The sequence below is a fragment of the Corvus cornix genome, chromosome 2, assembly GCF_000738735.6.
Source record: "Corvus cornix cornix isolate S_Up_H32 chromosome 2, ASM73873v5, whole genome shotgun sequence".
Classification (NCBI taxonomy): domain Eukaryota; kingdom Metazoa; phylum Chordata; class Aves; order Passeriformes; family Corvidae; genus Corvus; species Corvus cornix.
Window position 1 is genome coordinate 43,351,443 of NC_046333.1, and position 24,186 is coordinate 43,375,628.

At 36.5% G+C, this 24,186-nt stretch overlaps 1 protein-coding gene across 5 annotated transcripts in view; it reads left to right on the plus strand.

The window, feature by feature from the left end:
- Nucleotides 1–24,186, plus strand: part of TBC1D5 (TBC1 domain family member 5) — a 318,486-nt gene that overhangs the window by 108,153 nt on the left and 186,147 nt on the right. For 4 of the 5 annotated variants that reach the window (XM_039571945.1, XM_039571935.1, XM_039571966.1 and 1 more), the window contains one exon: nucleotides 23,967–24,102. In XM_039571945.1, the coding sequence (XP_039427879.1) occupies nucleotides 24,003–24,102 (100 nt within the window). In that variant the 5' untranslated portion in view covers nucleotides 23,967–24,002. Of the gene's footprint in view, nucleotides 1–19,578; nucleotides 19,649–23,966; nucleotides 24,103–24,186 lie in introns of all 5 variants that reach the window. The other variant, XM_039571951.1, reaches the window with a different exon arrangement.

A 24,186-nucleotide genomic window follows, 5' to 3' on the forward strand; every position in this document is an offset into this window, starting at 1 on the left:
TTATTTTACTGATAATGGTCAAACCCACTATCCTTAATATATATGTCTGAAGTCTTTCTTTTAACAGCTTCTCTGGGAAGCTTTGAACCAGATAGTCTGGGAGTTAGCAAGGTGAAGAATTGAGTAAGTGAGGCTATTTACCTCACGTGTGCCCTCATTCGCCTGAATTTATTGCCAAGGAGCTGCAACAGTAGCAAGCTGTGCCACCAGTCCCTGACAGTTCCCTGGTCTTCTCAAGCATTTGGTGAAATGTGCCCTCTTTACCTCTACAGCCACTACTCACCCATCGAAGGAAGTTGCATTTTGATCCTAGAATTTATTGCACTTGTATAACTGCATCTTATCTGGCTCAACAGGTGCCTTTTCACTAAATTATATCGTTTCTTTGGAAAATATCCTCTTTTGAAGAAAGGTGGTAGATAGGTAGTATGTTTTGTCCACTGCTGGCAGCTTCTGAGAGAGAATTGCTGTACTCCTGCAAAAGTATGGCAGGGATTCCACTTGGTGCTTTTTCCATCATGGCTTGACCCCAGCATGTTCTGCTCTCATGTTTCTGGTAAAGCTGTGTTCCAGAGCTGTAGGCTTGGCTGCAAAATGTATTACAATGTTAAAAAGAATACAGTTATCCATATGATAAGTATTTAATTTGATTATATTTGTAATTTTGACCTTCTGCTGTTTAAGAGGCTATGATGTCTCAAGCCAGTATAAGACTTTCTGATGCTCTTTTTGTGGTCATTGAGACAGTCATCTGTAAAGAACTTTGAATTTCATGTGTCTTTACCTGGCCACCAAGAAAGCATCCCATAGAGTGCCTGATAGAGAGGATTCTGAATATATGTTAACACTAATGGAGGGGGCACAAAGGGAGTATCAGAACTGTGTTTCTGCAGAGGAGATGGGGTGGTGAGAGTGTGTCATCTCTGTGTCTCTGCCTGTGCCTCAGTCCAAAAGTACAACTGCTTTTTTTATGCAAACTTGCTTTGAATTAGGAGGAATGTTACAGATGTGGCAACATGGGCTTTCACTGTAAGGTGTTCACTGTTTGTCCTTTAGGAGTGCTGCAGGGCTGTGGCTAGATACATTTTTTTCAGAGATGTTAACAAGGGCAGATTCAAAAAGATAGATGCATGCTTATCTCTTCACGCTTGTGATAAAATCAATGGGAATTTAAGAGCTTAGGATTTAAATACTTACAATTTGGAACTATCCCAAGATCCTTGACATCAAAAAGGCGATGGCCTCGTTTTATGCAGATGTCCTAGCACTCAAAGGGTGCATAAATTATTGCACCACTTATCAATTTCTCTTTAATGTATTCCTCTCTTATATCTGGGACACTGTTAATAGAGGAAAAGGATTAAAAAGCATAAAAATAACTTGTATGTAAGTTTCTTTGAGTTGAATTTATATCAGTCAGCCTGTCAGCACTAACATATGGGAAATATAGTTTCGCTACCATGCATAGCAGGGGCTAAAAGTGCTGTTTAGACCATGTGCTCAACTCCTACAGAAGAGGGACTTTATATCACTCGTGCAGCCCACTCACAAATTTAAGGGGTGACATCCATGGATTCTGAATCCACGGTAACCCAAATATTGATCTTGTTACAGAAAATGTAAAATGGAAGGGGCAAAAAAGATATAAAGAAGTTCTAGCTCAGAAAGGTAATTCAGTAAACTTTAAATACTCAATTAAAAAAAAAAAAACTTATTATATTGATGTTGCTATATTGAAGTAGTGGTTGTAGATAATAGGGAATTTTCCTGTAGCTTTTCCATATCTTGGGCTAACTTGCAGTAACATATAACATCTCCTTGTACAAATTACTGTAAACTAGTAAAGATCCCTACTGTTTTTGTTTTGTTTTGCTTCCTAAAGCCCCCTGCTGCTGTTGATTACACCTAGATCTGCTACTGATTGGAACTGTTAAAAGGCAAAGATAGTGTGGATGGTTTCTGAATCATTTAATTGTTGAACTAATAAGATGTTTTCACTGGGACCTAATAAAACAGATCATATTAATAAGTATGTATAGTGTCCATGAAATTTCTCATTGCTTTTCCATAATTTTTGTAGATATGAATGTAGGAGTCCCAAGCTTGGTTAGTTATGTTTTTGAATAATATTACTGGATGTGGTTTCAGGAGAGAAGGGGGAGCGTAACCTACCTAAGACAGTCATACAGTAGAGATTTTTCTTACTTGAGTTTTTATATTTTTAGTGGTCTGTAAATGTTCTGTGGGCATATTGAATTGACTAGATAATTACATGGACAAGATATATTCAGTCTTATGTTAATGCTACTTTTTAATAGCTGTATAATACACACTGCACTTTGTGCATGTGAATCTTGAAAAATTGCTTTCCTAATACAGTAATGCTTGCCAAATAATGTCCAAAATTGGCCTAGGGCTATGTTGGCTTATCATGAAAGAACCTCTTCTCTTTCAATGGTCTGTCAGTGTCCATGCAACCTCTTACCTCTGGTTGAAAAGAAATATATGAATACACACAAGGAAGTCCTAAAATGAGAAGCCAAAATGGATCATTATTCATGAAAGTTAAAATTTGATTTGGTGGCTTTCCTATAATCTCGGTTACATTATTTTTTATTTGTAATCTTAATAATTTTTTGAGAATAAAGGTGAAATTAGTACCTGGGGAGGACAGGGAAATGAGAGGAGAGGGAGGGAGTCTAAGGCTAACGTAATGCCTTGTAAATCTGCAGCAAAATTGATAATCCGATTCCAAGCATCCAGAAAATGATGCTGCAGAGCAACTCTTGTATATCTGGGGGGGTGTTACAGTGGAGAAGTCCACCACCCATTATGACTTTAGATTAACTCACTCTCTTTCCACAACTTCACAAAATTGCTTCCTCTTCCTACATAAATATAATCCCTCCATGTGCTTTGGGTAAAGTAGCAGTAGGGACCTGCAGAATCCGCAGTTTCCAAATTGTTCTGGTCGCGTCAGTCTGATCAGCTAACCTTTTCTTTGCCCATTCATAGCCTTCATCTCAGACAGATCTGTGTCACCGACATTTTAAAATTTCATTAAGTTTTCATTTTACCATTTTGTATACATTTGCCTCTGACAGTGAGAACAAATTCTGTTTTCACCCATATTGCTTTTTTGGCAGCCATTTTACTTTCCATTCAGCTGAATGCTGTAGGGTTTGAGTTCAGAAGAATGAAATTATTGTTCATAACAAGTGCTTTCTGATAATTATTTTCTTCATTTGTGAAAAACATTATTTTGCATTCTGACGGATAAGATCTTGCAGCCTCTTCTTTTCTTGTGGTCCCTTATATTGAAATTATCTTGTAGTAAAAGGAGTAGCATCATTTATCCAGCAAAGGTAGTATTTTACCTATACAGTAATATGTATGTTGCATTAGCACACCTCATACCCACATGTGTGCATATTTCTGACTACTTAAAGAATGGGAGGAAGAAAAAGTTTGAAAAGTCATGCCTAAGAATGTAGTGAGAGAACTGGAGAGAAGCAGTGTCATGGTTTTAAAAAAGAAATTACATACTTGATATATAGTTCAGGGCTGATGCTGGAAGGGGCAGAGCTAATCTCAGTATTGAGTGGTAAAGTTTGGTCATTTCTGTAGCACTCACATACACACACGCTGTTTATGGAATGTAAAGGATTTATTAAAGTTTTAAACATTAATTATTGAATACATGTTATCTACAAATTTTGGCTGTAAAAATTAGAAGGCAGAATGATGCAACCTTCAAGAATAAAGGAGCCAATCATCCACTTTGCACTCTAGCAGACTTTTAGTTCCTTTGACCAACTATCCACGTTAATTATTTGATTAAGAGGAACAAAATAAAAGTCTGCTCTTGTTTATAAAAAGCTTAATATAGAAAAGAAAACAAAAATCTGTTTATCACAAGCAGATAGCGTTCCTTCTGTTTTTCTCTACTTTCTACAAAGATAAATGCATTGTATATTGCATGGTATAGTGCTCCTTCAATGAACTAACAGCTCGCAGGATCTGTTTCCTTTCTTTGGCCTGGGTTGGCTTAGTTCATTGAGCTCATTTTTGCAGAGATTATTTTTTACAAGACTTGCAGGGGCTGAGAATTTTGAACCATATATTGTAGATAACAGGAAAAATAGATTCAGTTTTTAAACTGAGATAAAAGATTTGAAAAAGGGATTTCTGTGGAGTTTTCATTGATAGGTAAGTTTGTGTCAGTCATTCTGGTTAAAATTGGGAAAGTATTTTTGTGAACTACTTTCACTTACATTTGTATCTGCTGATCCCTTAAAGGCCGGTGTTTGTTGATTCCTGCTGAAGATTCTGCAGGTGGAATTTAGTTTCACTGGTGTTAAATATAGTGTAATTTGTGTCTGAACCCACTGTATTGATAATGTGCACTAGTTTATTACTAGAATTATTTTGGACTGAACCTTTGAAAAAGAACAGGTATGGCTCTTTGTGTGGGGTTTTTGCTCTTCTCTTCTTCTCATATAAAGCATAAAAAAATCCAAGTCAAACAAGAAAAAAACCCCAAGAAAAAAAACCCAATCAAACTCAATAACAACGCACACCCTTCAGGAAAAAGGAAAAAAAAAAAAAAAAAAAAAAAAGCCCAGCACTCTGCAGTTATTTCATGCTTGATGCCATTTAAAATGTTAGCATTTTTTTCTTTCTTTTTATGTTGCCTCATAGTTTGTTATAGTACATTAAAGTCTTGCAAAGGATGTATAACTGCATACTAAAATCAAACAGGAGTGCTAACTGGAAGCTCTCTTGGTGCTTGTGCATAAGCTTTCCAAGTGCAGAGAAGCAACAGCAGATCCTTTGTGCTTCTGCAGAGTACGGTAACATCCTTTACCTTAATCCCTGGCAGCATCACGTCCATTTCTTTGGCTTGTCATCAGCATCTCTAATAGAGTAAAGCTCCAATGCATGTAGCAAGAAACGAAGCGTGTAGGGAAAAAACATAAAGATATATTTTTGACTGAAATACTTCTTTAACTTATTAACAGACAAGTGTGCATGTCAGAAAAACACACTTGTTTGCCGGGAGTATATGCAATAGCTGATGGGTAAAGAAACAGAAACCTTAATGGCTGCTTGTGTTTAGGTCACTGTTCATTCATTCATTTGTTGCTGGAGCTATGAACTATTCATATGTTGCCACAGTATGTTACTTACACACGACTGATGGTGAAGGAAGTAAGAGCTAAGATGCTTCACAGACATCGACATCGAGGGGATTAACATGTCTGCTTCATTAATATATATGTGCATACATTAATGTTGAAGTATTGAAACTGTTTCAAATGAAATTAAAAACTCTCTTTTGAGGTCTGCTACAGTCCTTAGAAACATTTTAGATTTTGGCGTCAGCCTTACCGGTTTCTTAACCATTTTACTTTTACTTTGCCAGTGGGGATACAAGTGCAGACAGAGTGCTCATCGCTTGCCTGCTGCCTGGTTTTCTGTTGTTTTTCCTTAGCTAGGTCTGCTCTCTGTACTTGCTAGCCATCATTAAGCATATATGAATCCCTGTGGAGTGGCAGGCATGGATTCTGTGAGTGACATTTCTGGCAGCATTTTCCTTGTATATGGCACCAGGCCTGATTTTCTGAAATTTTAAGCATCTATGATCCCCATTTGCTTCCGCTGAAGCTGTAGGTACTCTGTCCTTTTGGAAAGCGTGCTGCTCAGTGCTAAATCTCAGGCAGTTAAGGGAGGAGAAAGTCCTGGAAACTTACTTAGCACTCGTGTGACAGCCGGTTCTGTATAGCAGCAGTATCGCCTGTGTGAAGGCATTGCCTCTCCTGCTGTATTAGCTGCAGATCCAATAATCTGCCCCTGTGAAACTAGTAGTGAATTGTTTGGTAATGTTTATTGGAGCTCTTTAAAATATATTTGCAATGTATAAAACACTTTGATATATAGAAGCTCACATCCTAATAAGATTACATTAAGTATCCTAATAAGATCAAGGCTTGAAATTATGTTTTTCCGGATTTGAGTGATATAAATTAATTTTAGTTTAAACCAGTGTCAGTGTTCTTAGATGTTCGTTATAAATACTCCATTTGCAGTTTATGTGGGTCTGCATTTAGATTAAAAAAAATCAATTCTCCTATTAAGACAAGAAGCATTTTCTCTTCCTCTTCTTCCAGTATGCTGCAGCTACAGATTATCAAGGCAGTGCTGTAATTATTAAACTCAACCAGTGAATTATAGAGAGAACAACAGTGGCTGATCACTGAACTCTGTTGGCACTGGCCTTTCACTTCTCATTTAAGTCTAGCCTACTATATAAAATGAATTCATTATTGTCAATTTAGATCCCTTGTGGAAGCTAATCCACATCATAAAGCCATTCTACACAAAAGTGAATTCTCTTTAGGAAGACCTTACAAGTACATGCAAACTAAAATATGCAGGAAACTTCCAGTACAGACTAAATTAATTGTTACTTAGACTACCAGGGTGAAAAGCTGGATTAGTTCAAGAAGAACCCCACAGTCACAGCTCTGCTATGACTTCTGTTGGTCAGAAGTCCGTTCCACTTTTTATTTTATTGCTATATCTGATTTTTATGTAACCTATTGCCCAGAAGTACGACTCTGAAGGACTAATTCGGTCTTTATTTCTTGTAGTTTTCAGTGTTAAAATTTGGGGCATAAAGTCAGGGGAGAGGCTTGACTAGTTTCAGTATCAAGAAATTCCTCTTCTCCTTTAATAGTCTGGTTGGAGATATCTTTTGGACTTGGATAAATTGTCCTCCAGGTGGGCCATACTGGGTAAAGGTATTAGTGGGTTTATGCCGAAGTACCTGTATATATGTAACTAAATTATTTGGTTATAATCACCCTTCCGGGTGCACCACCTGCTATGTCAGACCAAACCTAAAATGATATTCGGTAGCAGTGCATATACCTTGCAGCTATGTCAGAGAGAGTTTTGTTGGGTTTTTTAAACTATCAGCATTTTGGTACACTAGCATCTCTATTGGTGTTTTTTACCAGATTTAATTACTTAAATATAAATTATTGTATTTGTCTCTTCCCGTCAGCCCTCATGACCTGTGATCTGGATGGTTCTGTTGATTTCATTTTTTATCTAAAATATAAGTATTTTGGAGAAGACAAAATTTTACTGTTGAGCGGCTACTTTTATTTCTTGCTACCTTTTAATTCACAAAAAGGTAAAGATATCTCCTATTAGTGAAATTTACCTTACTGGCCTGGTAACATTTCAAGTGCAGAACACAAATATAACAACTCTAGAGAAGGTCTGTTCCAGTTTTATGCCTAAATGCCAAAGTTTTATGTGCAGTATAATAGCAGGGAAGAGTTGATTCATTGCATTTACCAATGACTGCCTCAGATTTCCTTTTGTCCTGTCCAAATACAGCTGAGGATGTTTTTATGGATGCCTCAGCTTAAGAGAAAACAGTGCATATCACTGTCCATTTGACATGAAGCAGTGGACACAGTGTAAAATTATTTCTGTACTTGGATTTCTCCAGTGTCAGGCATGGATCTTTTCAAGATCTTAACAACTTTGTTTGCTTAAGGACTTTGTCCTGAGCTATGGAGCAAGAATAGTAATGACCTCCAAACTCAAATATCCAATACTCATTTTACGCTATAAGCTAGAAAATCCACTTCAATTTCATTACTCCACCTGACTCATTATCAAGTGAAGAATTTGTGGTAAATTTTTTGGTGAATTTATTGTTTGTTTCTTTTAAAAATTGTTTCTCTTACAGTGTGCAAGGAACAGTTTAATTCAAACTTTTTCATTGTAAGAGGCTAAGAATGTTGGCATCTGTGTCTCTATAAACATATTTAAAATTTCAAGGAGAGTTTAAATATTTATGAAAATATAAAAGGTAACTTAAAAATAATACGTTTCTTTTAGAAACTGGTGGCCAGAACTTATCTGCACACAAATTACTTTTGGGAAAAGAGAGGAGCATACTTAGAGTCAGTTTTAATATTTTTAATGGTTTTCACTTTTTACTTGGCAGATTATATAAAGCCTTCAAATATTAATATATATTCAAGATTAGGGATTTATAGGCTTCTTTCGTTTACTATACATTTCTTGTATGTGAAATTTTCATGGTCTCCTGATTCTTCTGAATTATAGTTATTGTGCATGGAGATAGCTGATGCTGCTGATAACTTCTGATCACATAAAAAAGTGAAACTCTTGGCCCAAAGATAGCAAAAGCCATTAATTTCTTAATAAATAGCCTACAACTGGAAAGCATGCATGCTGCAGGAAAAAGACCACCTTTTTTTCCTATTGGTTTCAATTTCATGGGTTTTGATGCTCTGATATTCAAAGCAAGCTGAATTTAAATGCTTGTTTTTCTGTGATATTTAGGGTTTTTTTGAAACAAGCTCAGTATTTCACATGGATAATATATCTGAAAAAGTTACAGTGGTGGAATTATTTCATCATTACATACTTTGGGTGGGGTTGTTTTTAAAGAATCTCGCTGGTTTATTTATGTCATTTAACTGCTGATCTCATATTTATGTAAAGAAAGAATTTAGATTTCTTTATTACTCTTCTCAGAAGTGAGTGGACATGACTGAACTGTGCTCCCATATCCTATAATGAGGCTCTTGTGTGATTTTTCACTGACACTTAGAAAAAGACTTAATCATTATTCTACCCTTTCTTATCTTTCATTGTGGTACGGAACATTTCAAACACAGACCTTTCCCATCAGAAAGCCATCCACAGAAAAGATGGATATTCTTGAAACTAATGTTACTTTAGTTTCTGTATTTTGAGTATTTCTTATTTTCCTATGGTGCTACTTTCTTTATATACAGGCAGATTTTTTTTTCCAGGAGTAGATAGTTATTAGCTATCCCACATGGAAAAAAAATTCAAGGGTTTTAAGGAATAGCTGTAGCAATTGCAGGAGAAGTGTATAAATTATCATCTCTTTTGGGTTTTTTCCCCCTCTCAGTACAACTCTTACTATAATTAGCCAGCATTTAACAGCAAATGTTTGCTTTGGTTAAATTATTCAGAACATTTATTTTACTTGTCAAAGGTTAGATCAGGTTGTTGTTTGAACTGGTAATTAAATGCAGCCTAATACACTGTCATATTTATATGCACTATCAGCCCTGTTTCCTCCTTATTCAGTATAATTTTATAATGTTTAGGGCTGACATTTAGACTTCCAACTCAAATCCTGTTTTCTTGTAGAGAAAGCTAAGATTTTGCATTTCTGTTTCATTGTACATGAATACACTTAAGAAAATAAGAATTAGGGTTGTTTGGAATATCACAGCTATGGATTTCATTGTCATAAAATCAGTGAAGGCCCTTTGAATATTTTTATTTGCATATTTCAGTAAGTCATTACACAGCATCTGGTATCTATTAATTATTTTCCAGAGATTAATGTGAGGTGGACAAGTGCAGACGTCTCCTTTACTAATTGAATATCTACGAGTCACAGTAACATACAGTATATTTAAATTACATTCCCAAATCTCTAGCAGAAATGTGCATAATACTGAAATACAGAAAGGTTCCTAAAATAGTTACATAGTGGACTCAGATGAGCAAACAAAATTAAAAAGTTTCAAGGTAAGGGATCCTCTTGACTCTAGAGCCGTGGGCCTTGCACATGTGCATTAGAGTACTGAGCCTGGCTATTCAAGTTGATAAAATGAACAGGAATTTTAGAGTAGCCAGGATTCAGCCTCTGCACTTTCTCGTGACACTTTCAGAAACTATTTTCCACGTGCTTGTATTAGACAGTCATTTAATTGAATTGTCATGTATATAATATGTCCATTCCTTTTTTATTTCTGCCATTATAGGTTTATTTTCTTTTGGTCAAATTTGAACAAAGAAAAAATCATAGGGCTTTTTAAAAAAACTTCTATGCTCATTGTATGTGATATTGTTCAATGTCTATGAAAGAAAGAAGGCTGCTGTCCAGTTAAAAAAGAAATAACCATAAAATTGGATCATTAGCATTTCAACAATGCTTTTTTCCTATCCTGTTTAGACAAATATTTCTGCCTTCTGCAGTGCATTTGTGTGGCAGCTTTCTCTTCATGTAACTAATGAAGTGATATGTATACATTACAGCCTATCTTATGTTTTAGCATTTCTAAAATGTTTTTTTTAAATCCTACCTATTGTACTTAATGTGTTGAAGGTGCAGGTTTGAAAGTCTTTCAGTTCTGTCAAGTAAGAGCTACACTGATTCGTAGCCTTTTTAAGAAACAATTCATACTTAATGGTAGTGAAATCCTAATTTATCCACTGTCATGGTGATCACCCCAGACAGTATTATGTGGTTGCAAAAACTGAGACAGGAGTAAGGGCAAAACATATAAGCGCTATCTTATAAAGCCAAGATCCACACCTCAGTTCCTGCACATATGATCTCAGAGTAGCAGAATTGATTTTTTTTAAGTTGGGTTGGTTTCTGGTTTTTTTACCCTTTCCTCCCCCCTAACCATATTTTTTATAAAACTGGCATAGGCCACCACAGGCCACAAGGTAGAAAGATACAGTAAAAACAGAGTTAAAAGTGAAGTGTATTCTTGATTATAATTATAGCATTCCTAGCGTGACACTAAAGAAACTCGATGTATGGTGCTCAGTTTGTTATTTTGCAGCTTGTTAAATTTTTATACTTCGTGGTTGTGGGAGGTAGCTAAAAACAAGAGAATATTCTGTGCTCTTACAGAAATCATTTTGACCTCTAGGTAAAGTACATTTATTTGTGTATACATCATCTGAACTGTGAGTTGTTTTGATTGATGTAGTAGATTGCATATACATATGGCATAGAGAGGACCTGGGTTAGGGTAAAAGTTCTGGGCTCTTTCATGATGGACTATCTAAATATAAACTAGAATAAAAATGAGTAAATTGATTTTAAGTTGTACAAAAGTGCCATACAGGAGTAAGTCCTGGGATGGTTATGACAGACTGTGTGTGCCTTTTATTTGGGAAACTGATCTTCAATTAAATAATTGCTGTATTAAAGTTTAAGAAGTATCCACACATCTGTTACACCAAGGTTAGTATTTTTGGGAAGGAAAATCAGTGTAGTTGTTTCAGATGGTCTCTTAAAGATCATTAGTACTATGAATCAGAAGTAGAGGTTTAACAGCATGGCACATATCCAGGAAAGTAGCCATTTGTAGGAAGTAATAGATTTAAAAGTTTAACATGTAGAATTAGGGTGTGGATAAGGTCTAAGGCATTTTTTCTGTGAACTGAGGAGCTTGGTGGTCAAATGATGCTTCAGTCATGAAAGAAACAACCCAACAAAGTGAAAATCTCTGTTCTTTCCTGCACATCTCTCATGGTCATTCCTTCTGGCTTTGAGAATGCCAACAGTTTTAGTTAAAATACTGGTTTTTCACCTGTGTTACCTTTTATAGGGCAGGCTGTGTATGTATCTTTGGAAGGTGAGCGTTCTTTCTTCATTAGCTCTTCCTGACGTCAGTGCAGTGAGAAAGCTACACTAAATACAGAGTCAGTGTTGCATTTAAAGGAGGCAAGAAAGTACTCTTTCAAACAGACTGATGTCACATAGATATACTAGATGACATTTGTTACAAATAAATTACTTACTGTTACTGTGTTCAGTTATTTGAATGGGTGAAGGGAGTCTTATGTGGGGTTCTTTGAGAGAAAGAAAGCTGACTTGGGGTAGCCTAGCAAAGGAATGATTTTCTGCCTTTCTAAATAATTTCTTTTCAATTATCTTTGTGTTTTGACTTTCATTTCTGATAAGATCCTGTCAAAACTTCTAAACCAAAACTTGGGAATAAATAATATTAGTTATCTGGGTTTGTTGTATTCAGTAGTTTGCACCTAAGTGTGGCTGCTAAAACAGAACAGGATTTCCCTTTTTCTTCCCCAGCAAAGAACAGGAACTTCCAAATCACAGGAGTTTGGATGAGTAGGCAGAGGATCTGCTGCCTTCGAGCCTTCTTGGCAACAGGTGGAATTGTGATATGTGTTTGACAGAAAATAGTCATCTCAGCTAGGCAGTCTTTGTCTGTTACCCCTCTTTTGAAGAAAGATCTATCCCCTTGGTCAACTTCTTCCTCCTTTTCCATCAGGAAGCTAAGAACACCTGCTACTGCCATCTTCTGTCTTCCTTTTAGGCAAAAAAGATGAATAATACATGACCAAAATTTCAAAAGCAGCTACTAATTTTAGGTGCCCCAAGATGCCGAGCCTTACTATTAAGTAAGAAAGAAAAGTGAGAACAGATCACACCTATATTCTATGTGCTTGGTTTCTTTCCATTTACTTCTGGATGCAGTTCAAAATTCTGATTCCATTCTTCTTAATGCGCTGAGCGGTCCAGAGCCTGGCCACTGGTAGGTCACTTCTCTGCCTCAACTAGGGCACTTCTCTATCTCAGTTATTACCAGAAATGCAACAAAAAAGCAAAAAGAATATTTTTTCTAGGCTTTTGCATATGGCCAGGTTGAGATCGTACAGTCTACACCAGGAAAAAGAAATCAGAAAGCTACCTATTTTGCAAAATGGTCTTTCATGTGTTGGGAGAGAAAGAAACGAATAAATTTGGTCAGAAGGACAGGAAAAGAAAAAAAAAGATTTGTAAAGAAGATTGTGAAAGCAGCTATTTTGTCCAGGAAGAATCAGAATGCTTTCATCATTCAGATATTAGGATATTTACCTTAAATATTCTTAAAAAGTCGTACTTATCTGTGTAGTACAGACAAGGAAACTATCTGAAAAGGCTTTCTAAAACCAAGAAGAATTTAATCAAGGAGGTTTCCAACCATAACTTGTTTACATCAGTTATATTTTTTTAATAAAATGGGCTTAAAGGCTTAGCCTCAAAGGTGTTGTCAGCTTTCTGTAAGGTATAATGACAGCTGTTGTTCCAATACAATTCATCAAATCTATTTACTGTTTTGTGGGAATTCCAGTTCTTTTTGTTGGTTACATGCAACAAAACTTGGTATTCAGAGAACACTGAGAGATTCAGTCATGTCACAGTGATTGGTGAATTAGAGCACTCAACTAAGCCTAACTTATTTAGGAAGCATCAATCTATTGTATTACCTAATAAAAATCAAAAAGCTTTCAAGAATCTGCCTGCTGTTCTGCTCTCATTCCCCAGAGCAGAGGAGCATATACAACTCTCAGGGCAGTGGATCTCTTAGCCAACAAGACCTAAGGTCTTGTTCTGCTACTTACGTGTTGTCCACGAATGTCCTGCAAAACCAGGCTTTTGTTTCTTACTGTGTAGTATGTGCTGACCCACTTCTAAAGCAAAATAAACCCAGCACATAGGGTAAAGAAAGTAGTTGATGACGATAAATTTACTGCCAAACCAAGAAGCCCTTTTAATTGCAACTCACATTTATTAATATTTCCCTCTTTTAACAGTGTATTTTATCTGTATTCCTGAATTAATTTATTTTACGAATTCTTATTGTTACTGGAAATTGATGGTAAAGTTCTGCAGAATTAAATAATTTTTTTAATAGGCAGACTTCTGCTCCTCTATAACCTTGCAAAGTACTGCTTTCCTACTTGCTGTTTAAGAGCTTCATTTATTTCAGGTTTTGAGGTGGTACAGGCAGCGTGCTTGATGTACCATGCTGCTTGCACTGGGGACTTCTGTGCTTGTGTTTTACATGCTCTGGCAAGCAGCAGGGACTGCCCAGAAAATATTTTAGGAGGAATAAATGCCTCTAAGTAGCAGTGCATTATAGAAATCATTGTGCTACAGGGGCTTTGTCAGCCTGGCTTCTCTGTGCCTGAAGACTTCAGCAAGACCACTTATTCCCTTGGGAGTTTGATGTGCATGTACAGGAAAGCAGAGAACATTTCATCCAGCTGCTCAAAAATTTTAATGAGAAATATGAGAGTAGGAAGAGAGATGAAAATAAGTTGTAACAGATAACACTGTATTAAGAGATCAAATTATTAAAGAAGGAACATTATTGCACTGTCATTTTCACCCATTTATAATATTGCAAACCTTGGCAGGAATTAGTACTAAGAGTTCCTGACTACCAGAAACACAGGCAGTGCATCAGGATGTATTGAGCAGCAAAGTTAACTTTCTGCAAAAGGAAGAACCTGTCTTATCATCCTTTTAGTGGCATAGAATACAGTGATACGTTCCTACTACAAGAACCCTGAGTAAAATGTTACTCATAGCAGAGGTGGTATCTTGATATAATGTCTTCATGCAGTCAATTACCTGCTAAGTTAGCAGGTTTCATCTATAGCTTGTTTCCAAGTCTCAGAGGTTTCCTTTGCTTGAGGTATTTTATTTTATTTTATTTCATTTCATTTGGATACTGCTCTTTGAAACTCACTACATCCTAGATATGAGTAAGCATTGTACAAAAATATTGAGCCTCTAGAGGGGCTCCTGTTTTTGTTAGTGCTGGTGGGGCAAGGCTGAAGAGAATCAGTGTGAGCAGGCAGTACATGACAGAAATACTGTACCTTACATAGACTGAGCCTTTGGGTGTGAGAGGGAGCATTCAAGGGAAGAAGCTTCAGCGTATTTTTTTACAAGGTGTAGCCCTACTTTGAAGCTTTTTTCCTTTGAGTATGACTTTTAGACATAAGTAAGCCACCATTTCTATTGGCAGAAGTTATGGAAAATTCTTGCAGTCTGCAGTCATTGCACTGCAGCAGAATCAGAGTCAGGTTTTCCTGTGTAAGTCTGATCTGAATTCACTCATCAGGATTGGATCACGTAGCTGAACATGGGTTATGGTTCTTCATTTTATATAGAAACCTGGTTGTATGGTGCAAAACAAATTCTGCCTCTCTCTGTGCCTTTGAAAGTGCATATGAAATTCTCATATTCTTTAGCAAATGAGGTTTACACCAACTTTCTTTGTACCTCAGCATGATACCATGCTGCTTTAGCATCTGCATATCTAGAAGAGAAAACTAGAAGAGAAAGATTTGATGTAAATGCTTCTGTGCGTGCATGAACATGCTGGTGTTTCTATAAAAATTCTGTCAACCCCTGTAGGAAACTGTTTTCTAAAAATAGTGAAAGAATAAAGGCTGAATCCAAGATTAATTGCTTACTACTTCAGAGCTGTGATATCCTAGAAACTTATTTCGTTGAATACACTTTTAGTGTCTAAGCTAGTTACTATCATTTTGGGTAAGGCTGCAGGCTAAGCTGCCATTTTTTCCAGTTCACTGTTTTGATGATTTCTTTCAGTCTTGACGTTCTTTGGCCCTTTGAGTTACATATGTATTACTAAAACATAAAGTGTGTAGCATAGCACGGGGCCTGTGTGTTCTTGAAAGTAAAACTCTTAAGTACTTAAAAGCATACCATAAAAAGCAGTAAACCTAACCATATTTGGAAGAAGAAAGATTTAATTTAAATTATATTTAACTATTTTGTAATGAGGTAGATAAAATATGTTCTAAAGTAAAGCAAGCAAAGAATTTATTTAATGAGTTTCCAATTGTTTGAATCTTTTTAATATGAATAGGGTTTTTATCACCTCTAGATCACTCTAAGAAAAGGGAGTAGCTTTTTAGTTGAATGTTGTAAAGATCTGAACTCTTACGCCATTTTTCCTTCTTCTCTTTCACCTTCACTAAGGCAAAACATTGTTTCTTTGAGTTTTATGTCATAGGTTATATTTTCTAGGCTCTTAATAGGTCTCCTTGCTTCTCTCTGGACTGCAGCAGCTGGTCCTTGTCCTGTGCTATCTGAATAAAGATGGGTATAGTAATCCAGCTCAGGCCTTAGCTGTGTCAGACAATGGGAGGGGATTTGCACATCTAATTTTTATCAGCTGTTCTGACTAAGAGGAACCTTTCTCTGAGACTTTAGTTGAAAGGAAGGAATGTGAAAATGCATCAACACAACGTTTTCACATCTGGTGCTAAATGTAGTTTCTGTGGGTAGAGGAATGTTCAGGGCACGGGCTACATTTAGCTGTTGACTTTGGATCTTCTTTGTTTGCTGGTGTTTCTTTTTTGCAGTCAATGTTAGATCAAAGTTGTGTTCTCTTAAGAGCTTCACTGTGGATCTGTCACATAGGTTTGCATTAAGAATAGGTGTAGCTCTGTGTTAGGGCTGTAGGATTTGAGGTTATTTTTTTAGCCAGCTTTGGCTGGCTATTTTGTCTTCTTTGGGGTTTTTTTATGATACCATACTGAATACATGTATTCAGTATGGTATCATATCAATCCCTGTAGGATCAGGGATTTAAGATGGTTGATGCACTTTATACTTTTCATTGTCACCATTTTCAGTGCAGAAGAGAGAAGTTGTGTAACCATGAATGTCAGGTTACACTGTGCAGAGCATTACACCTTGAGAAAAATTGTTGACCACGGGGAGAGGAGGGTTGTGGCTATCAAACTTACTGGTCAACATGATGGAAGGATTTTGATCCTCTCTGCATTATTCAAGTTTTTCTTCCTTAGTCAAACTAGTTTTTCTTGCAGAATCACATAACCTCAAGAAAACTGAAAACCAGCAAGTGTGTGAACTTGTTTCCTGCTTGTATCAAATGCGTGGAAGATTTCCTGTCTTTGAAATCAATAGAATTTTAAGTTTTTATTTAAGAAAAAGTTTTTTGTCTTTTTTTTTTTTTTTTTTTAACTATCATGTGAATTACCAAGAGAATACATTGCCATGGTCCCAGGCTATTTGTGTTGTTTCTTATCCTTGACATTTTAATTCACTACTGAATTTATACTTTGCATGTTTAAGTACTGGTAAGACATGAAAGTTGGTAGGGTTAAAACTGTAGACAGTGCTTTAAAGCTCCTATGATAATTGTTCTTAGGTATGTATTCCTTTACTGTGGCTCTCAAGACAACTATTTAATAGACAACATTTGAATAATACAAATGTGCGGTTGGTAAAAATGGATTAGGGTTTCAGGGTGGTACCAATGGGTGATATTTAATATTGAATGACATGTATTAAGACAAATGCTTTTATATATAATTTATTTGGCATTGTAAATGCATTTATCTTGTGAGATACAGACTCCCTGTTGCCACATGAAGTATTCTGGAAAGGTTTGGAGTAAATAAATAATAAAACCACTTTGATATACAATCTAACAATATTAAATATTAAGACTTTCACATGATTGATTTTAATACTTAATTAACTTATTTAAAGTCCAATGTAACTCTGTTTTTGTATTAGAGATCAGACAGGCAGAAGTTAAAATGCAGGAAATGTTATTAAATGGGACAAAATTAATTGCATTTAATGACCATCAGACTCGCTGGCTGTTAACCTGTCCATCAGTGGCATGATCTTGTTTGTTTTGTTCTGGATCCCAGCTGATGTTAATGTTAATCTGTTCCACCATGTCAGACCATTTTTTATGTTTGCATCATTCTATTTTAATGATACATAATCTGGTACATTTTCTAAAAGATAACAGACTTGCTTTATGCTATCCAAAGTTTGTCAAATTGTGCACTTTTCTTCTGACTTAGTAAGTGTTCTTCCCCAGGCATGTTTCTTCAGTGGGTGGTGGCAACCTGTGGAAGTGGCTGAGTAGGAATCTTAGCTGGTTTTGAGCTGCTCTGTGTGTGTGGGAGGGTTGTTTGGGTTTGGTGGCATTTTTTGGCGGTTTTTCTCTTGGAGGCACTGGAACTAGTATTTTCTGTATTTAAATGGAGATGATGGTAGTAAAGGCCTCAAGTGATGGAGCGCTGAAGATCACAGTGCTGTGAGATAGATGGTGTCTGTGGCCTAAGTAAAAATCACTCCTAGAGCAAAGAAGAAAGCAGTGAATATTACAGTAAGAACAGATTTTTCAAAAATGCCTATTAATGAGTATCCTGGTAAAATATCCAGCTTGAAATAGATCAATGGTCCTCTTTTCCTCATTTGCCAAAGTTCATGTTCAGGACTGTCTTCTACTTGACCCTCTAGTTAGCGTGCTGTTCATTTTTGGTTTTTTTAATCCCTGGTTTAGGAGGAATAATTTAATTTTGCTAGTATAAGAAAACCCATGATCTGGGACTGCTTCTAGATTATTTGGAAGACATCTGTGCTTCACTGCTTTAAATAAACCCAATGCATGTTTATTCTCCTAATATTTAATTTCTAACCTACTTTAAAATGTTTTCACATTCTGGAAAATCCTCACTTCTGTGTTCTAACATGCTTGATTACTTCATAAGCCACAAATGAGGGGCAGAGTTGTGAACCCTCATAACATGATGCTGTCAAACTTAACAAAACATGCATAAGACCATTACCACATCAGACACTTGCTTTTAGTCAGGTCGTCTTAATCAATTTGACTTCACAGGGCAGCTAATTTATCACTTAGCTAAACAAGTATTTCCCCTACTTGTCATCAATTTAAGTAATTAAAATGGTAAACTTTGCTATATGGCATGAAATAAAGGCCCAAAGATAATTTGGAGAAGGTGGTTGATACAGTCTAATAGAATGAATGCAAAGTATTATTAAAACACTTCGGTACGCTTCAGTAGTTTTCAGTAATGTCATATTCAGGTAGCTTTGCTGGTACTGATGGAAAGAGATTTTTATTTTTAGCATATCCAAGATTTAGCAGCATTGTTCAGCTTTGTCCTCAGAGCTAGTGGGTTCTCATTTTCCTTTCTTTAGGCATAAAATATTTTGCTCTGTTGCTTGATTGTTTAGAGGTAAGAGGATGTCAGAGAGCAAGAGTGGGGCAAGTGCTGCAACCTGTGCAGTGCTTCAGCCCTCATCCTGAGTACGTCCCCAAGCCTGCAGTTCCTCTCCTTCCATTTTACCACTGGAGAAGGGGAAGGGAGGGGAAATGGGTGTTATAAAAGCTTTGCCTAATTCTGTTTCACCTACTCAGTTACACCTTCAAAATACCCTTGCTGAGACTGATTATACTTTCTAATTTTGCCCAAACAATATGAATACTCTTCACTTCTTAAACATTAATTTTGATGTGTTTTGGTGTGTTTCATGCTTGGAGTAAATAATTTTTCAAAGTCCATATAAACAGTGATGCTTAAGGGTGGGTTTTAGGTTTTTTAAATTGAAATAATTTAGTCACTATTTTTGAAACAATGCTTTTCATCCACAAACTGCTTATTTGAATACTGAATATTTCTATTCAGTATCTGTGACAAGTGAAGACGTTAGTGAATGTTTTATGACATGAAATAAGGTACAGTATTCATGTTCAACTGTGCTATGTTTTGTTTAAGAAATGCTGATTTATCAACATTTTTGAGATTAGGGTAGTCTTACCAGTTGCTCTTGCGGTAGTGAATACTCTCACTGCTAAAAGAATGCAACAATTTTTGTTTTGTTTTGTTTTAATTTTACATCTTCTTAATGAACATCGATTATAATCAGTTTATTATATGAACATTTATTATAATCTTATTATAGATTAGTCTTCTGCCTTGTACAGTTCTGTGTATTTGTTTTTGTCATGTTTCACCCAGCTCTGGTCCAAAAGTGATGGGTGCTTCACTGGCTGTACAGCTAACGATAGAAACATATCTCACTTAGACTTTTATCTTTGTCTTGTATTTCTATCTATCTAGATATGACTTAATAATGGAAGATGAAGTATGGCTGAATTGAGGCTGTTGACCCTGACAGTCTGGAGAAGAAGTGGGTTTTGGTTTTGAATGTTTTAAATGTAATTTTGTTTAAGCATTCCAAACTCATGGGTTTGTATACAGGAAAAATGGCAATGCTAATGAAGGCATGATTATACAAGACTGATTTATGGCTAAAGGTGGTAGAAATCATATAATGTGCTAGAGTAGCTAATAGGGAAGGCAAAATATTTGTAAACTCTTGGGTGAATAAACCTTCTCACATCTAAAAAAGAAGCAGGCAACTTCCAAGTAAGTACTAAGAGTAAGTACCCAGTGAGAACAAGGAGAATTCTCTGAGTTAGAATGGGTATGTTAAATCAGACTATCTAATGCAGCAAGTAGTTAATCTCTGCTGTGTAGAAAGGGGTTGTTAGTTAGGTAGATGTCAGTAAACATCAGTTAAGTTTTTCCTAATGAAAACAGGTTGGTATTCTATCACTTATGGAATACAGAGGAGGTCATGGGAGAGGGGGTGATGTGCTATAAGCAGGTATCTCCACAGAGCCCTTCTGATATCTGGTATGGTTCTTTGTTGGAGTCCATAAGCCTGTCTCTCGAGGGATTTGTGGTCTCCATTGAGAACAGATGTGCTGACAAGCTGCCTTCACTGAAAGGCAGACAGGATTCACCCCATGTGTGTTGGTCGGCGAGGAGCAAACCTGGGGCACTGTCCTTGGTGGCACAAAAGGGCTCCCCCTACTACTTAAGTTCAGTAGCCACACAAAGAGTCTCTATGCCTGCCTTTTCCTTGGGCTCATGAGTGTTTCTACTAATTTCCCTGACTAGATAAAAGTTTCATACATAGCCTTAATTATTTTTTCATATATGTTACTGAATAGTTGAACTCCCAGTTGTGGGAAGCACGCCTGGTGTTTCAGTTTTTTAGCACTTCATCTTTGGAGGTTTAAAAAAAAAGAGCAAATAGGTTAAAGTGTCACTTTGAGCTTTCACTGAGATGTTAGGGTTAGCCAGTATCAAGTCTTGCAATCCAGTAATTGAATTTCAGAGTTTTATAACATTTTTATTGTTTCACATTGAGAATGGTTTTAAATTGCATCTTATTTAATATGAACAGTATGTTATAGGCCATTACAAATCAACCACAAACCTGTAAAGAATTAATCTGTCTCAGAGTAAGATCCCAAGTGTAATCATAATTGGTTTAATAGTTCTCTTTGCTCTTTGTTAGAAGAGCAGAAAAGAACGTAAGTGTAAAACTGTGTAGAAAATTGCTTGGACTAAGGAGTGAAGACTAATAGGTAGTGATACTTTTTTTAACTCTAATCATATGTATCCATAAACAAACACAAGTAACTGATTAAATCACTGTGCAGATATCAAAAGTAAATCTATTCAGCTGTTTAAAACTGCTCTAACAGTCTGTAAAGTAAATTATGGTTCTTATAGACTGTAAAGGTATGGCATTTGGGGAGTATTTAAAAAAAAAAGAAGGTGGATACAGAAGAGAACAATATAGAAGACCAAACTTGCTAGGGCTAATTTGATATATGGATGTAAGACAGTGTAAGTCTGAAACATACTGTGTCTTGACTAAGTGGTGGCTGCTGAAACTACAATGACTGGTAAGGTCATTTTGTGCCTGGTTCTCAGTTTGAAAGACACTCAGGGTTGCGCTTTGTTCAGATTGTGTAGCAATCTCTGAAGTACCGTAAAAATAAAGAGTTAAACTTAAGCAGCACAGTTTGAAATAAGCTTGTAATTTTTGTGAAGACAAAATCAATGGATCATTAGAAAGATATTTACAGCGATATAGCTAAAGGAATGAGAGCAGCAACTAAAATACCAGCAGGAGAAAATTACTTCTGCAAAGTTGATGGTGGGTTATGTTTTCTTTTTTTAAATAAATTATTGTAAGTTTTTATTATTTATTTAATATATCAGGTATTTGTAAACATCTCTCTATATTTTGTAGCCATAAGACTACAGGCAAACGTTATTTAAGGGGCTAGCAAGTTTGTAAATATTTTTCTTCAAGATACCATTCGTGCAGTTTTCATTATAGTTTAAAAATTACATAGGAAACACATGATGTGTACATACATTCATGGCACATTTTGTTGAGCCTATTATAGAGTTGTTCAAGGCAGTTTTGTGTTTTAGTGGTGTGTTTTGTCATATAATTGTATGATTGTTATAATTTGACATAAAGGTGTACCACTGCTCAAGTGGTAAGTCCTACCTTCCCTCAGTTCCCGGCTCCTTGTTCCCAAGACCTTCACATGCTCTCTTCCAGCTAAACAGAAGTGAGAGATGATGTGACCATTTCAACACCACAGCAACACAGGTGCCAGGGCAAATAAAGGATAAAACCCTCAGGGAATATGGCTGAGAGAGCATCCTTTTGAAAACAGTCTGGATGCACTGGTTTCAAGGAAATGCCTACTAGTGGCCCAACTAGGTTTGTTTATTATTTAGGGGGTTTGGGGGCTTGGAGGGTTTTTTCCGCATAACTTACTAGGAAAATCAAGAAGGTGTAGAGTATAAAAAGGTCTTAAGAATCCCAGTTCCCTTTCATTTATTGACAGTAAACTGAAGGTATAAAGCCTACACGGTCAACACCATACCTTCTAGGAACCAAAGGAAAAGCATAATTGAAGTGATTTCAAATTCGTTAATATGCCAGTCCTGAAAGTGTAGATGCATACCTCTTTCTGTATTTCTTTTTCGATTTCTTTCTAAATACAATTTTCTTGCTGTTAGAAAGTTATGGTACTTGTAAACAAAGCAGTTAGGGTAAGTGATATTTAAAACTCATCTGGTGGTCGTAGGTAGCTACTTAGTGTGCTTGGGCAAATCAGACCTATTTAGCTGGCTTAGGTTTTTTTGTGTTGCAAGTTAATAAATTGCTGTACAGTGACTAAAATGCAGTCTTGGCAAATGTACTCTTACACTATTAATGCACTGGAAAGGTCGTTTCTCCTTCTTATGCGCTGATCATAACCTTGTCTGCTTTTCACCCTTTTATTGGCATCCTCTTATTTGTTGCAGCCAATAGTAGCTGCCAGCACTCCCCACATGAGCTTCTAACATAGTTCTTGTTCAGTTGCTTGATAGCGATGTGAATGTCATTCAGGGGCCTGTGAGGATGAATCCGGATCACCTACTTCCTAAGGTTTCAGTTCTGCCATTACTCCCCTTTTGGCCTTCATTTTTGGAAGATGTCTTTGTAAATGTTCACCAGCTAGTTGATCATGTTTCTTAAAATGCATCCTTAACATCATCTTTCTAGAAAACTATCGTGGTTTAAGGAATGGTATTCTCCAGTTTAGTTTTCCCAGTGAAACCATTGCATGCCATGCACAGCTCGCTTGCTCACTCCCCCCTCCCCCTCTTCCCTGTGGTGGGATGGAGAGAACTGGAGGCTAAGTAAAGGTAAAGATCACAGCTTGAGATAAGAACAATTTACTGGAAACAGCAGTTTCCAGTATAAAATGAGATAAGAAAAATGACCAGTAACAGCAACAATACTAATGATAGAGGGTACAAGAAAAGAAACGTTCTTGCTCACTGCAGAAAGCCCAACAACAGGTGATGCCCGACCACTCCCTTCATCGCAGAGCTGACATTACCCAACCACTCCCTCCACCGTACTTACTTAACCAGAAAAAAACCTTTCTTCCTGGAAGAGACTCAGTTCACCCTGCCCATGGCAATGACATGACATGGTACAGAATAACCTCTGGGCCCTAGCCATGCCACCTCCTTGCTACTGCAAAACCCTGTTCTGGCCAGAACCAAGACAAAAGCTAATATAAATCTTGATAAAACCAAATTTACTTATCAAGCCAATCGGTATTAACCCAGTCTCTTTTTGCATGTCTGCCACTGTTATCTCATACTTGACCTACGATTTCTGAAAAAGAAGTTGCTAAAAGGAGGATTTTCTGGGATGAGAGGTCTTGAGTCCAGAAGAGTGATGATGATGGTCTTTCCTCAGTTTTGCTCTATAATCTCCATCATGCCCAAGAACTAGCATCAGCTCTCCTTGGAATCAGACTAAAAGATGAGTAGGGAAAACTAGAAAAAGGAAGGAAAAGAGGCTCTTGCTCTGTTTTACAGTCTGTCAAAGCCACACTTGGACTTCTAGTTGCAGTGTGGTATTTGTAGGTAGTATAACAATTTTTTTGGACTCTAAATATTGCAACACAAAACATTCAAGTGGAAACACTGTTGTTCTGCTATTAGACAACTAATGGTGATGATATGCCTGGAAAGTAAGAGAAGGTTTTAAGTTCCTTTGCTCTCGAATTGTGTGATTTAAAAGTAGCTAAAGGAATACTGAATGTTTCTCTGGTTTTTTCCTCCAGATAAATACTCTTCAGTTGGAATTTACTACTGCCAATATGTATCATTCTGTGTCAGAAACCAGTCACCCTTTGCAAACAGAGGAACAAGAGATAGGCATTGATCCCTTGCAGAGTTTTTTGAACAAGCCAGGGGAAGGTGAGTTTTGTATTTCTGTACTTTTTTTAGAGTTTATACCTTATATAAGTGTGTCATGATAACTGTACCTGTCATAATTTGTTT